Raw genomic sequence first — 13,956 nt, forward strand, 5'->3', positions numbered from 1 at the left:
GAAATTAAAAAATAAATTATTTTATTTAAACATAAATATGAAACTAAATCGTTTTCTTTAATGACTAGGCTACAACACGCAGGTCTATACAGAGAAATTTAATATCGGAGCGGGATTTGAGCGAACGCCGTCTTACTGTAAGCATGTGGGGGTAGAGGTACGATTTTCGAGCAATCATCGAATATTATTTTGCTTGATATGCCAATCCTTAATATTTGGTGTTTTAAATGCCTGTTTGAGGTCTCTGTGAAAGATTTAAAGCAGTATTTTAGTGCCGCTTTCAGAGCGGTCAAGTCCGAAGAACTGTTACGTCCATATTGTTTCTTTCCTCATACACGAAAAATTCAATACAATTAATATTTTATGTTCTGTGGAGAGCCAACCCTTCTTCATCCGGTGGGAGTATTACTTTTGGTTTGCGCAGTGTAATTCACAGAATTGATTGCTCTGCTACCAGCCTCTGTCACGTACCATGTGGAACTTGTGACTATTGCAAGCGCGCAGCTGAGGAGACACTGTTGCTGTCAAATCTGTCCATGTGATAAGTAACGTTGTGCGGAATAGAAAAAGGAACTACGTTTCGTTACCAAATTCTCAGTAGTAACGCGTTACACTACTTTTTACCCGAAAAAGTAGTTACGTTACTGTAACTTACAGTACGTTACTGTAACTTAACAACACTGGTCCCCAGCACCACAAAAATCTCCCTGACATGCTGCGTCCCAATTCGCATACTATCCGTCCTAAATAGTATTCGAAAATAGAATTAGTACGTCCCAAATCGTAGTATGTTGAAATGAGTGTCCCAAAGAGACCCGGATGGTCTACTATATCCGGTCAGAATCCGAAGTGCAGATCGATGCGTGTCGCTACTCGATCCGTACCGGTTACACGATCTGTACTGCGCATGTGCGAGAACGAAGTTTTTCCGCCACTTCCTGTCATCATCAATGTTTTTACGACAACTTCACTGTCACTACTCGATCCGAACTTTACTGGCACGATTTGTACTTTACTGTCCTGCATGTGCGAAAAAAACATGGATTCTTTTGCATTTTATGTGAAAGTTCAAGAATTTCTCTTAAAAGGAGAAATGCCTGACAATCCCGCTGAGCGTCGGAAAGTGAAACGGTCGTCTGCGAATTTTATCATCAAAGGTAACTATGACAAGTAAGACTAATCCAGGATTATGCCTTAGTTCAATTGTGTTGTGTAACAATATATCGTGCCACAATATTTCGTAATACAAAAATGCAACAATACGTATTGTGGATAGTGACAATATGTATCGTGGATAGTTCACCCAAAATAAAAATTACTGTGTGAGGAAGAAATTTGATGTTTTCAGAGTTTTTGTGTAAGTACTACTACATTAAACTACTTTATAATGTTGATTATAATGTGTAATAAATGGGGAATATTTGTGGGTCCTGATAATCAATGCCAAACGTCTTATGTTACCAGAATGTTAAGTAGGCTATATTCGTCTAAAATAATTAAGTATTTTCAGCTTCAGAATCATGAATATGTTTATTCTGGTGGAAACATCCTTGGGTTACAAGCACCAATTCCAAGCCTATTAATTTAAACCCACAATGCAATATCAAAGTTAGCATTTTAATCAACAGTGCATTTTGTGTTAACCTTTTATAATATTTCTTGGGAGTATCGCAATAATATCGTATCGTGAGTTCAGTATCGTGATATGTATCTAATTGTGAAATGAGGGTATCATTACTGCCAGCTTTTATAAACATGCTTTAGAAAAAATAAACTTTACTCGTGTGTATCTTGAGACAAAAAATGGCACTGACATATTTTTAAATGTATCAGTCACGGTGTTGCTTTTAGTTAAAACAGCTCAAATATGCATTTTACACTCTGGGCCTTGTCTGTGTGAAACCGGGGGTAAGAAAGAACCGGAAGATTTTATAATGAAAAATAGAAGAGAACTGACTGACTGGTACAACCTCATGTGCTAAATGAACAAATTAGTTTAAAATATCAAGTTATTTTAATTGTTTAAATTTGAGTTGTTTTACTTGTTCAGCTCCCATATCTGTGTATTAATACGTGACTTTTATGTAGTTAAACCTGTCAGATATCAGATAGTAATATGATATTTTTCTATTTACTTTGAACTTCAACTCTTTCAGACGTTTTCTTTTTTCCTTTTAAAACAGACGACAGACTCTTCTACATCGGCCCCAGTATGCAGTATATGCGGCTAGTTGTCCTGTCAGAGGAAAAGAAGAGGTCTGTTCTCACGGAGTGCCATAATAATCCTGGGACTGGCAATCATAGTGGCGTCAGAGGCACTCAAAACCGGGTTATTGCTGGCTACTATTGGTCTACAATTATCCAGGACGTGAAAGAATGGGTAATTTTACAAACTTAATGGGTATCTTATATCTATACTTAAGATTGTGTCAACTTTTGCCACCTTTGTTTGATACCTCCTTGTTTTAAAAGTTATATTTGATGTGGATCAAAAAAGTTAATCGAAGTTGTCCTAAGACAAGAATGGGTATTGTTCAAAAGTCATATATAACTTTAATAAAAAGGTCTTTATCCACTTAAAATGTTGACTACTGTATTATCACCAACTTGTATCAACTGCAGTAGCATATGGACTTAACATATTAAAGCCACAGATGCCATGTCACTTAATTTTAATACCGCCTCTCATCAACTGGCTATTTTTCTAGACAATTTGTTGAAAAAATGTGTTGCTTTTTAGGTCAGATGTTGTCACCGCTGCCAGCTGAATGACCCAATCAAGACTGTTGTGCCAGTTTTGCATTCCATTAAGGTACTGCTTACAATGTTTTAGCATACTGATGAAACTAACAAGCTAGTCTCAAGCTTGTGTACAGTTTTACCAGCATTTGACTAATACTAATTTTGTGGCATGCAGGTAAAAGAAGCTTGGGAGGTGGTTGGTTTGGATCTGATTGGACCACTGCCAGAAACGGTATTTATTTTAATGTATGCGTGTTCAGTAACTTATAATGTTCTTTCCATAAGGGAAAAGATGTTCACATTGTGGACCTTATGTGGTTCCCACCTGGAAAGACCAAAATGTGGACCCATTGCATTGTTTGCCTGCAAGTGCTTTGTTTGTGTTTTTTTGCTATCATACTCATCAACCAAGAAATAACTCTTTTGGGAACAGGCACAGAAGTATATGATTATTGAATAATATTTTGTTCCAATACTATTAGGAAAACGTGAGGTCCAAGGATCTGATACTATTTCCAGCTTGGAGCAGACAGCCGAATGAAGCGGATCACTATCTGCTCTGTGTTGAGTTTTTTTTTTCTATAATCTTCATAGCTGTATCATTTACAAAAGGTAGGATTAAGTGCGTTCTATTTTCATGGATATTAACAAAATACCCATTGCAGGTTATGTTGGTAGCTAAAAGGGAGATACTTTTCCTTGATTCTCTTCGTCCTGATGGTTTTGGAGATGACAGTTACAGAACCATATTTAGGTTGAGACTAAAGATAATTGATTTACTAGCCTTGTTCCAGGCATGTTATTTGGTTACAATTTGCAAAGGGAGCCTCGTTCTCAGGCTTCGTTCACATAAAAGCCTCGTTCTCAGGCTTCGTTCACATAAAAGCCTCGTTCTCAGGCTTTAAGTTCACATAAGATCCACGTTCTCAGGCTTCAAGTTTCATTTAAAATCCTCATTATCAGTATACATAACTGATAATTTAATTACATATTATGTATTTTGAGTTTTCTTTGGAATGCCAGGCACATTGCAAGCTCCATTGACCCAGGATCCTGGACTGAAAAAACAGGAAGAGACCTTGGGGTATGTTTTAAAGGATGGAATTGTGTAAAGCTAATTTAAGTATGCATGTATAAATGTTAAAACAAGCTAGCAGTTGTTTACTGTTTACTGTTGTTAAAATTACTTTGGACTTTCCCTTTTACAGGTTTCTCTTCAACAGTGTTCAGAGAATTCCTGTGCTGTTTACATGTTGATGGTAAGAATAATTCATTTGTCAGAGGTAGATAATAAAATAGATATTTTATAATTAGATAAAAAAATCAAAGTCTTACAGTGTTATTTGTATTTCACAGTATGCTCTCAGTACCTGTACTTCCTGTCCATTACTATTCACAGAGGTAAGCTGGATTTTCACAGAAGTATCCCATCAAACTCATATGTATCAAATATGTATTTTTTTTTGTGTGTGTGTTTTTAGGAGGAGGTGCCATTGATTCGCCAGTGGTGGTGCATTCAGTTGATGGAGAGGTTTTGCCTAGAAGGGTATGACAGATTCTACTGATAAAATTTCATTATCTTGGTTGTATTTAGCCACTGTTAGAAAAGTGACAATAAAAAGGTTTTATAAAAATAGAGTTCCTACATTTACATATTTTCCAAAGGCATGGACAAAGATTTGCATTTTGGACAAAGGAAGCATCCCAACTCCTTCAGGGAAACCTTGAGCCTGTCTTTAGGGTGTCAAAATCCACCACCACCAGCTGTCGCTCAGCAAAAGAGTTGTAGTTGAAGAGGACACTGATAAGGTCAATTATTTTATTGGTCATATATCAAGCAGTTGCATGCATGCTAGATAAATAGATTCATTATTTTGTGCCATTATTTATATATTTACAGCCAATCATTGTAAGAGACCTTCTTACAGCGCAGGACTGGGTACGCAGCAGGGATGGAAATTAGCACCCGCCACCAGCCAAATGCGGGTGATTTTGTGTTGTGGCGGGTAAACTCGCTTCACCTACCGGCCACCGTGGCGGGTAAATAAAAATAGCATACTGTTTCACCCGGACGGCGGACACTTTTAGAGGAGGCACACCTTCAAACAATATGTGGCGTTACATCGCAGGCGTAGAGGTCTGCAGAGAAAACATCATGGTGTGTTCACACCAGACGAGAATAGAGCGTCTGGCGCGAGTGATTTCATTGTTAAGTCAATGCAAAGACGCGTTACGCACGTAAAAAATTCCTGCGGCGCGAATGAGGTGTAGAGCGCGCCGTGGTAGATGCGAATACGCCTCATTCGCGCGGCAAGTTCGAGCGTCTGACGCGTTCCGTGAGAGTGTTGTGTGAGAGAGAAAAAAATCACAGGACAGGTTAATTACTTTTGGAGGCTGGCTCAATTTATCATCAAAACAAAAAAAAATGACAGATTAGGTGGATGAGGCCGAGGGTGAGAGAAAGAGAAAATGTCAGTATTTCATTGAGACTTGAGATTAAATAAACTGCTTAAGTATTCTTGTAGTATTAATTTTCACATGCAGTTACACATTGTCGGTTAAAAACAAGAAAGTGGCTGGTAAAAACATTGAGTGGCTGGTAGATTTTGAAATCCACCAGCCACAGTGGCCGGTGGACAAAAAAGTTAATTTCCATCCCTGGTACGCAGTCATGGAGACTTATTCTGTGGGAAGGTGACAGAGCCTTCTTTCCTGCAGATGAGCGGAAGTCAACAAAAAAATGCCCTCAGGAATGTCCTGGAGGAACTTCCTGACGCAAAGGATGACTTTTTGTTTTTATTCCAGTGTCTAGATGACATGGAAACATTTTTATCATCCTGTGCTGATGAACAAGGCCTGAAGGTCAATGCCATGTTTGTTTGTTCATGAGTGTGCAAGAGCGAGTGAGGAGTGAGAGTGAGAGCGAGTGAGAGTGAGAGCGTGTGGTGAGAGTGAGAGCGTGTGGTGAGAGTGAGAGCGTGTGGGATGGATGGAGAGGGAGGGAGAGATGAATATAGAAGGAGGGATGGATATAGAAGGAGGGATGGATATAGAAGGAAGGATGGATATAGAAGGAAGGAAGGAGGGAGGGATGGATATGGAGGGAGGGAGGGAGGGATGGATATAGAAGGAAGGAGGGAGGGAGATATGGATAGGGAGGGATGGATATGGATAGGCAGAGGGATGGATATGGAGGGAGGGATGGATAGATAGGGAGGGATGGATATGGATGGAGGGATAAATGGAGGGAGAGATAAATATAGAAGGAAGGAAGGAAGGAGGGAGGGATATAGAAGGAGGGATGGATGATAGATGGATGGAGGTAGGTATGGATGAATTCATTTATTAATAAATAAATAATGTTATTCTGAGTGTTTCTGTGTTTTCTTGAGTGCAGACATTTGTTAAAGTATGCTGAAATAAGTAGAACAAACCTTTAGAAAATGAAATATTACATGTAGTACCCTAATATTGTTAATATTACAATATATTACAATATTACTTCTGTAGAGGAGGCTGATCGCACACTACAACCATCATACTGCCCACACTTAATGCATATGTGTTTGTAAAATTGACAACAGTAACTGGCTTAAACAGAATTGAAAAAAATAAAAGTGTTAACAGGAAACGGAACACGTAGAATAACACAACTTTAGGGAGAAGAAAATAAATTAAAGATACAAATAAATAAACAATAAATAAAATGACGAAGGATAAATAAAAGTCAGTTAAGGGGCTTCAGTTACGATCATGGTTACCATACGGATCGTGTAGTGTCAAACAACAACTGCCGTAAATGGTTTCGACATCAGACAGGAAGGAGACGCGTTCTCGCACATGCGCAGTACAGATCGTGTTTCCGGTACGGATCGAGTAGTGACAATGCGCACTCTAACGGCTGATATTGCCCACAACCCATCGCGCGCTGGATGAGGATTCGGTTAGAACTACAAACACGAGTGAAAAGTGTTCAAAAACTACAGACATGGAGGACGCGCGAGTCCGACGGTTATGAGTTTTAGATAAAGGGGTTTGAGTGATTAATTAACAGTATCTAACCTGACGAAAATGTATTTATTCAATGTTGTCCACATTATATTGCATCTGCAGCAGCACCCACGACTGGCAGATGAACGTGCCACAACATTTCTCTCCGAAATCGGCGAAATGGTAAGAAGTTATATAAGATTGAATGGAGGATTTTAACTGTGACGAGATGATTGACATGCAGGGCAGTTTACGGTGATAGGATGCACGCGACAGATCTGTCCGTTAAAGATGACGAAGTAGTATGTCCCAAAGCTTGCCTACTCTTTTGCTACACACTCAAAAGTATGTACTTTTTCTTCACAAAAAGAGTACATACTTTTAGGGCGTAGTATAAGTAGGCGAATTGGGACGCAGCATTACATTCGGCCCGGCTTTTCGAGTCACCAGCGCCCCCTATAGGGAAACTACGGTGGCCGAGAGAGCTCAACGCGCTGCAACTGAAGAAAACACATGCAAATACAAAAAAACACATGCAAATAAAATAAAACGCATGCAAATAGAAAAAAACGCGTGCAAATAAAAAAAACAACCGCAAATTAAGAAAACATCTTCATCAGTTTCACAACACACGTGTGCTCCAAATACTCACAACACCACCAAATACAAACGCGCTGCAAAAGCTCACAACACAAATACAGAAAACGCGCTGCAAATAACACAGAGCACAACGGAAATGTTTCCAGAGGAACCAAATAAGTGACGAACCCGGCGACGTGCGTGCTGGCATAGATATAAATCTATGCGTGCTGGTGCTTACAGCTTAAAATTATACTTTATTTATTTATTTGTGCAAAACATACAGAGATTACATTTTTTTATGACATACAACTTGTATACAATGTACAAAATGTATTAACAATGTGTTCAATGTCATCAGAATACAAATGAGAAAAGAACAATGAGCTGGAAACTAAAATAAATAAATAAAAAAGAAAATCATGAAGGAAAGATATTTATCTATACATCAGTTACACTGTACAAATTGTTTCATGTTATTACATTTTCATAAAGAAAAGTTTCGTAAGAAATGTTAGGTAACGTAGGGTCCAAAATTTTTAAGTTGAGACACACAGATATATAACGCATATTTTAAAAGCTTTTTTGTAAAATAAAAATAAAAATGTATTTGCATCCGTTATGTTAACAGCATTATATTTCTGTGGTAAGAACAGCTCTTCAGCTGATGGACTCCGTGCTGCGTTGTCATGGGAACATCCCAGGTGAAAATAATGAGGAAATTAATTTCAATTTCAATTTTATTAATGGATAGCCCCTTGAGATGCAACATCTCATTTTCAAGAGGGTCCATACATATAGACATAAAACTATATGTATGGACGCATAGATTTATGGATATCTATGCCAGCACGTCCAAGCCGGGTTCGTCACTTATTTGGTTCCTCTGGAAACATTTCCGTTGTGCTCTGTGTTATTTGCAGTGCGTTTTCTGTATTTGTGTTGTGAGCTTTTGCAGCGCGTTTCTATTTGGTGGTGTTGTGAGTATTTGGAGCACACGTGTGTTGTGAAACTGATGAAGATGTTTTCTTAATTTGCGGGTGTTTTTTTTTTATTTGCACGCGTTTTTTTGTATTTGCATGCGTTTTATTTTATTTGCATGTGTTTTTTTGTATTTGCATGTGTTTTCTTGTATTTGCATGTGTTTTCTTCAGTTGCAGCGCGTTGAGCTCTCTCGGCCACCGTAGGAAACTCTTTTTACCTCCTAGTAAACCGTCTGTTTGCCTTTTTTACATTACTTTTCTAGCACCACGTTACCTTCTGTAGGTTGTGTGTGTGTGTGTGTATCAAAGCGTTTTCAGACGGGTCAGTTTGGTGATGCGAGTGCCAGTGCGTTGGGTATTATGGGATGTGAAGGACACACTGCTAAAGGTCCGGCGCTCGGTTGGGGAGCAGTACTGCAGCGAAGCAGATCGAGCAGGACTGAAGCTGCCAGCGGCACAAGTCGAAACTGCTTTCAGACAAGCTTACCGGCAGCAATCCACACTATTTCCCAACTATGGCAGAGCTCAGGGAATGGACAGCCAGGTCTGGTGGACTGGACTAGTGAGGAGTACTTTTGCCCAGTGTGGGGTAGATGACCCTACTCTACTAGATAAACTAGCCAACAACCTCTATTACAACTTTTGTGGACCAGAAAACTGGGAGGTAATGGGGTATTTGACTTTTTAGATATATGAAATAGCTATTTTGTTTTCTTCTAACTAAGTGTTTTTTTTCAGCTGTTTTTATTAGCAATTCCAGAAATCCCCAATAGGGGAACATTGCCTGTTCAATACAAATTTCCATTGCCAGTTATTTCTTACCCTCTAATGACAAATTGAAAAGCTTGAATGCATGCGTGATGCAAGACAAGTACATACTCTTTAGCTCAAGTGTCTTACATTATATTTAAATCTAGGAAGATTGTTTTTCATAATCTCAGATTGTGTCGTCATTAGGTGTTTCCTGATTCTAATAGCACCCTGAAGTTCTGCATCGCTTTGGGACTGAAGCAAGGAGTTGTTTCCAACTTTGACAAGCGTTTGGAAGGGATCCTGAGGGGATGTGGCCTTCTCACTCACTTCTCATTTCTTCTGACCTCAGAAGAAGCTGGGGTTGCTAAACCAAACCCTGCCATTTTTACCCAGGCACTGGTGCGATGCGGTGTGCAGGCCTGCAGTGTAGTCCATGTTGGGGACCATTATGTGAACGACTACCTGACCTCACGCTCATTGGGTATTCGAGGTTACCTGCTTGACAGACAAGATTCTCATGGGCACCTTGATGTTCCCACACAACATAGACTACAGAGCCTAGATGAATTACCAGCTCGATTGCAGCAGGATACAGACTGAGAGTGCGTCTGTTGATGTAATGTTGCTGCAGGATTAAACTCATTTTTGAATTGACCATATTTTTTGCAGTTGTCCATTTCGTATGATGAAACAGAAGATGTAAGCCTGAATGTCAGAATGTGGAGACAGGGGAGAAAAAAAGTTCCACTTTAGTTTTAATAAAATTATACTGCCACTAAATTATACTGTTGTTATTGTTGATCTGACAATAAATTACATTTTATTTGTGACAATTGTCTGATTGTTATCCACTGTGATTTCTGATTAAATATCAGGTTATATATCAGTTCTCAAATACAAAAGTAATAAGACATATTGAATAAGTTCATATAATGATTTATTCAGAAAACAATACCCAGACCCTTAACCAATTCTATTTCAGAATTAGAAATGTTACATAGCTTTCCCCTATTATTATTTCATAGCACAAAATTAATATTTCTGAAATATGGCATTGGCCCATTTGTTAATTTGGTCTTTTTGTCATGGTGCAGAACACATTTTGTTTAAAAAAAATCATTATGGTGGTCAGCAGATGGCGCTGTAGTAGCCTACATTATTATTGGTGTGGCGACTGATGGGAAGCATGTAACCATATGCATTTTCATTGACGGACATCATCATCTAAATAATCCAAAACAAACAAAAGCGTTTTATACAATACAATAGCGTTGTTGTTTTTTACGTCATTGTCCGAATGATTCATAACACAAATTCTTGAGTGATATAGTTCAGATAATAATGTCTAAGGACAATAGAAGCATTTCTGTAGAGCGCTGATATGATTGTTTCCCCGCCGAGGCTGCTGGACACACGGTGGAGAGGGAGATCACTTAACCCTAATACCCAAATACTCTTATTCCTCCCCATCTGCTCCGGCACAGATACCAGTTATGGATGGACATTAAAAGAATATCAAATTGGACGAAAAACGAGATGGCAAAAATAAAATAAGAATGACGTATTCAAAACTGCTCTAGTAATAAGGTATTTTGAATTACTTAGAACATTATGAGGGCAAACACCAGCAGGACATCGACTGTCCCCTTCCACGTAAGGAAGCGCTGTTCTCGGGAGTATTTATTTACCCAGGCGATGTTCACGTAAACTACAACTGGAACCTTTCTTTTGTTTTTCTATCTCCCTGCTCCGTAAGCGTGTATTTTACGGGAGTTCCCTCGGCAGAGCGCTTAAAACAAAGCTGGCTTTAGAGGCTCAGCCAGTCGGCTATGAGGGGCTGTGCTCCAATCCAATTGAAAACCTTAATGGGATTGGCAAACCCATCAACAGAGGATCGTGGCAGGAGAAGAAATGGAGAGGAGATCGAGGTTAAGAGCAGTTAAGATGAAATATGCAAATAAAGATGGGAAGAAAGACGCGATAGGCTACTGTTAAAAACAAGGGGGGTTCCACAGTGATGCCACAGAATAAAATGGTTCTATGGAATAACTGTGGAAACTATTTTGGAATCATATTTTTAAGTTTCCCCAAATACATTTTTCAGTGACCAGTTCTTAAAATAACCTCTTTTTTTCTTAGTGTAAAGAGGATTTTAATCATCTAAAGAACCCTTTCCACTGTAAAGAACCTTTTATGCAGTGGAATGGTTCCATGGATATAAAGGTTCTTCATAGAATCATAGATGCTATATTTAAAAAAAAAAGAAGCTTTATTTAATAAGGAAGGATTCTTTCCTAGGGGACATGAGGAAGAAAAAAACTTCTCACTCTATAAATAGATAAATAAAGTAAGTGGGGAGAATTGAGGCAAAAAATAGGGTATGAGCACAAAAGACGGACAAATTAAATGAATTTAAAAAATACTCACGCAAGCACTTTGGTCACTCATGCACAAGCTTAACTCCTCTCGGCCATGATCTCTAGAGTCCTTCCCCTCATCTCACAAAAGGTTTAGCCAAACAAACAAATAAATAAATAAATTGGTGAGCAAGTAAATAAAAGAGCTGAGCTTTTCCCTCTGTAAAAAGAGCACTCTGGCAGCGGGCTTTTTGTTGAGCTGGGCCTGAGGTTGTCTGTTTGCATTTCCATTTGACCCTTTTAAAATATTCAGATGATGGAGGATGTAAATGGACAGAGTGGTTTAAAGAGAGGAGGATAGCTTGGCAAGGGGGAAAGAACATGCTTTATAAAACATTTGATGAAATAAGAAAGAATCAGGTTGAGCCCAAATTTTGCAGCACTTTGTGTTATTTGGAAAAATATGCAAACTTAGACAAAGAGGTCAAAAACACTCAACAAAATGTCATACAGCCAAGCATGTGTCAGTCATATTGGAATCATCTACCTCTAACCTTCATGCTTAACTGATGATCAGTGACTCTGATCCTCCATATAGAGTACAACCAAAATAATATTCCCACGCACTATTTACAAAGTATTTTTCCCCCAACATGAAACAAGACAGCGTTTTAAAGAGAAAGACGTATGGTGTTTACAATATATCATACATAAACGTCAGTCAATAAGCAGATAACCAGGTTTAAATGGGATTCAGTTGGAACAAAGCAAGAGATGCAACATTGAGCATCATCTTTGGTGCAAAGGCCAATTCAGAGCATCCGTTATTCTATGAGTATGACATTGTCATCACGGCTGACTGCAATTCCACATCTGGAAGTTATGCAATGACTGCATGTTACAAAACTGTTCAGTCCGAAAAACCCAATACTTACTTTAGCATTTTAACCAAAGTCCTCTCAAAAAAACAAACAAAAAAGAAAAATACATTTGATCAGTCCGAAGTTAAACACAAATATGCACATTTTCTTCTCATTCATTGAACTCAAATTTTTTTTTAACATAAATGTAATCCTCAATCAATCACATTTAGTTGCTTACATATAAATCAATTGTTTTTAATTAAGTGGCAGGATCATTCAAATATAGATCAATTGATAAACCATCTTGAATCAGTTCTTTCAGGCTGATCATTTACAAAGACCATAACTCAAAAATGTCCAAGTGTTTCATTTTTCACTTGGACGAAAATCCTCTAACTTACAAGGGCTTTTGGGATCATTATATAAAATTCCTATGATTCTCCACACATTGATCAGACTTCAGCAATTGCTTCCATGATCTGATACCAGAAGACAGCCAATAAGCCGACCAGGTTAAGTTCTCTTTCTTTTCTTTTCTTTTTTTTTTGTGCTTTATCAATGGCATATTTTCTATTTGGAACAGCACCTCATTTTAACATAGCAGTATAAAGATATATAAATATTTCTGACACTATACTGGAAATTCCTTCCAAAGGAGTCAATCAACATTTTTTTATAACATGAGATCATTGGCAAAAGCTTGGGGACAGATAAGATAACAAGAACAAAATTAACACATGGTTTAAAACATTTCAGTGTAAAAGCTTCCACATATCTTACATAAGTTGAAAAGGATAATGTGCTTCAAACTGAATATCATCCATTATTATTGCTATTACCATGGCTTTGAGCCTCTGCATGCACTGACCCAATGAAGTGAGTTATCAGTGCGTGAATAGCCATCACCAACACCCATCATAAAAAACGTAAAGTGCAGATTTAAAGATGATTGTGTTAACAGTGTCTGAAATGTACACTGCAAAAGTGCACAGTGAAATACGTGCAATTATGTGATCAGACATGCATGCGTCCAATCATTCCAATGTGAACATGTAGATGTCATGTGACGCCACACCGCTGCTGAAAATAGTGCACACACAGAGGCTCCATTTACAAACCATTTACCTTACAGATCTTTGATAGCACATTATGCGAACAAGCACTTTCTGTGCATGAAGGAAATATTGAGTGGGATTTGTGATTCTATGCGTAACTGATGAAGTTACATGTCATAATTGTGAAATTTTCACCATACATTTCCAATTTTTGGATATAAAAAAAACATAAAATATTGATTTCCATTGGGGTAAAAGTGTTATAATGTGTAAGAGATCATATTTGTCCCTCAGAGTCGGCAACAGTCTCTCGTGTTTGCTGATTTGTTATCATTGTTATAAGGAGATCAAGTTAAAATAAATTGGCAAAATTTGTAGTTCTATTATTACATGCTAATTGACTGACTTAAATTGTAACAAAACAAACCTCCCGTTCTTTATCCATAACGTGATACAGAAAATGTGATATTTCATTGTTAAAAGGTTGTTATATCTTAAACTACTTTTTAGTGAGTTGCATATCCCATTAAAGGCATATTATAAGCCTTTTTATAATAACGGAATTTTAAAAGTCCAAAACCGGTAGAATGTCGTCTTATACATCTATAAGGATATTTATAGCTTTAAGATAAGC

The 13,956-nt window shown here is 38.0% G+C and overlaps 1 protein-coding gene across 1 annotated transcript; it reads left to right on the forward strand.

Annotated features, from left to right (window-relative positions):
- The first annotated feature begins 8,543 nt into the window (after positions 1–8,543).
- hdhd3 (haloacid dehalogenase-like hydrolase domain containing 3) lies at positions 8,544–9,773 on the forward strand. Its single transcript, XM_056253682.1, has 2 exons — positions 8,544–8,958; positions 9,252–9,773. Exons 1-2 carry the CDS (start codon positions 8,629–8,631, stop codon positions 9,645–9,647), a joined length of 726 nt encoding a protein of 241 aa, XP_056109657.1. The 5' UTR covers positions 8,544–8,628; the 3' UTR covers positions 9,648–9,773.
- Positions 9,774–13,956: the final 4,183 nt, after the last annotated feature.

The sequence above is a fragment of the Rhinichthys klamathensis genome, unplaced genomic scaffold (assembly GCF_029890125.1).
Source record: "Rhinichthys klamathensis goyatoka isolate OS25496 unplaced genomic scaffold, OSU_Roscu_1.1 h1tg000109l_1, whole genome shotgun sequence".
NCBI classification, from domain to species: domain Eukaryota; kingdom Metazoa; phylum Chordata; class Actinopteri; order Cypriniformes; family Leuciscidae; genus Rhinichthys; species Rhinichthys klamathensis.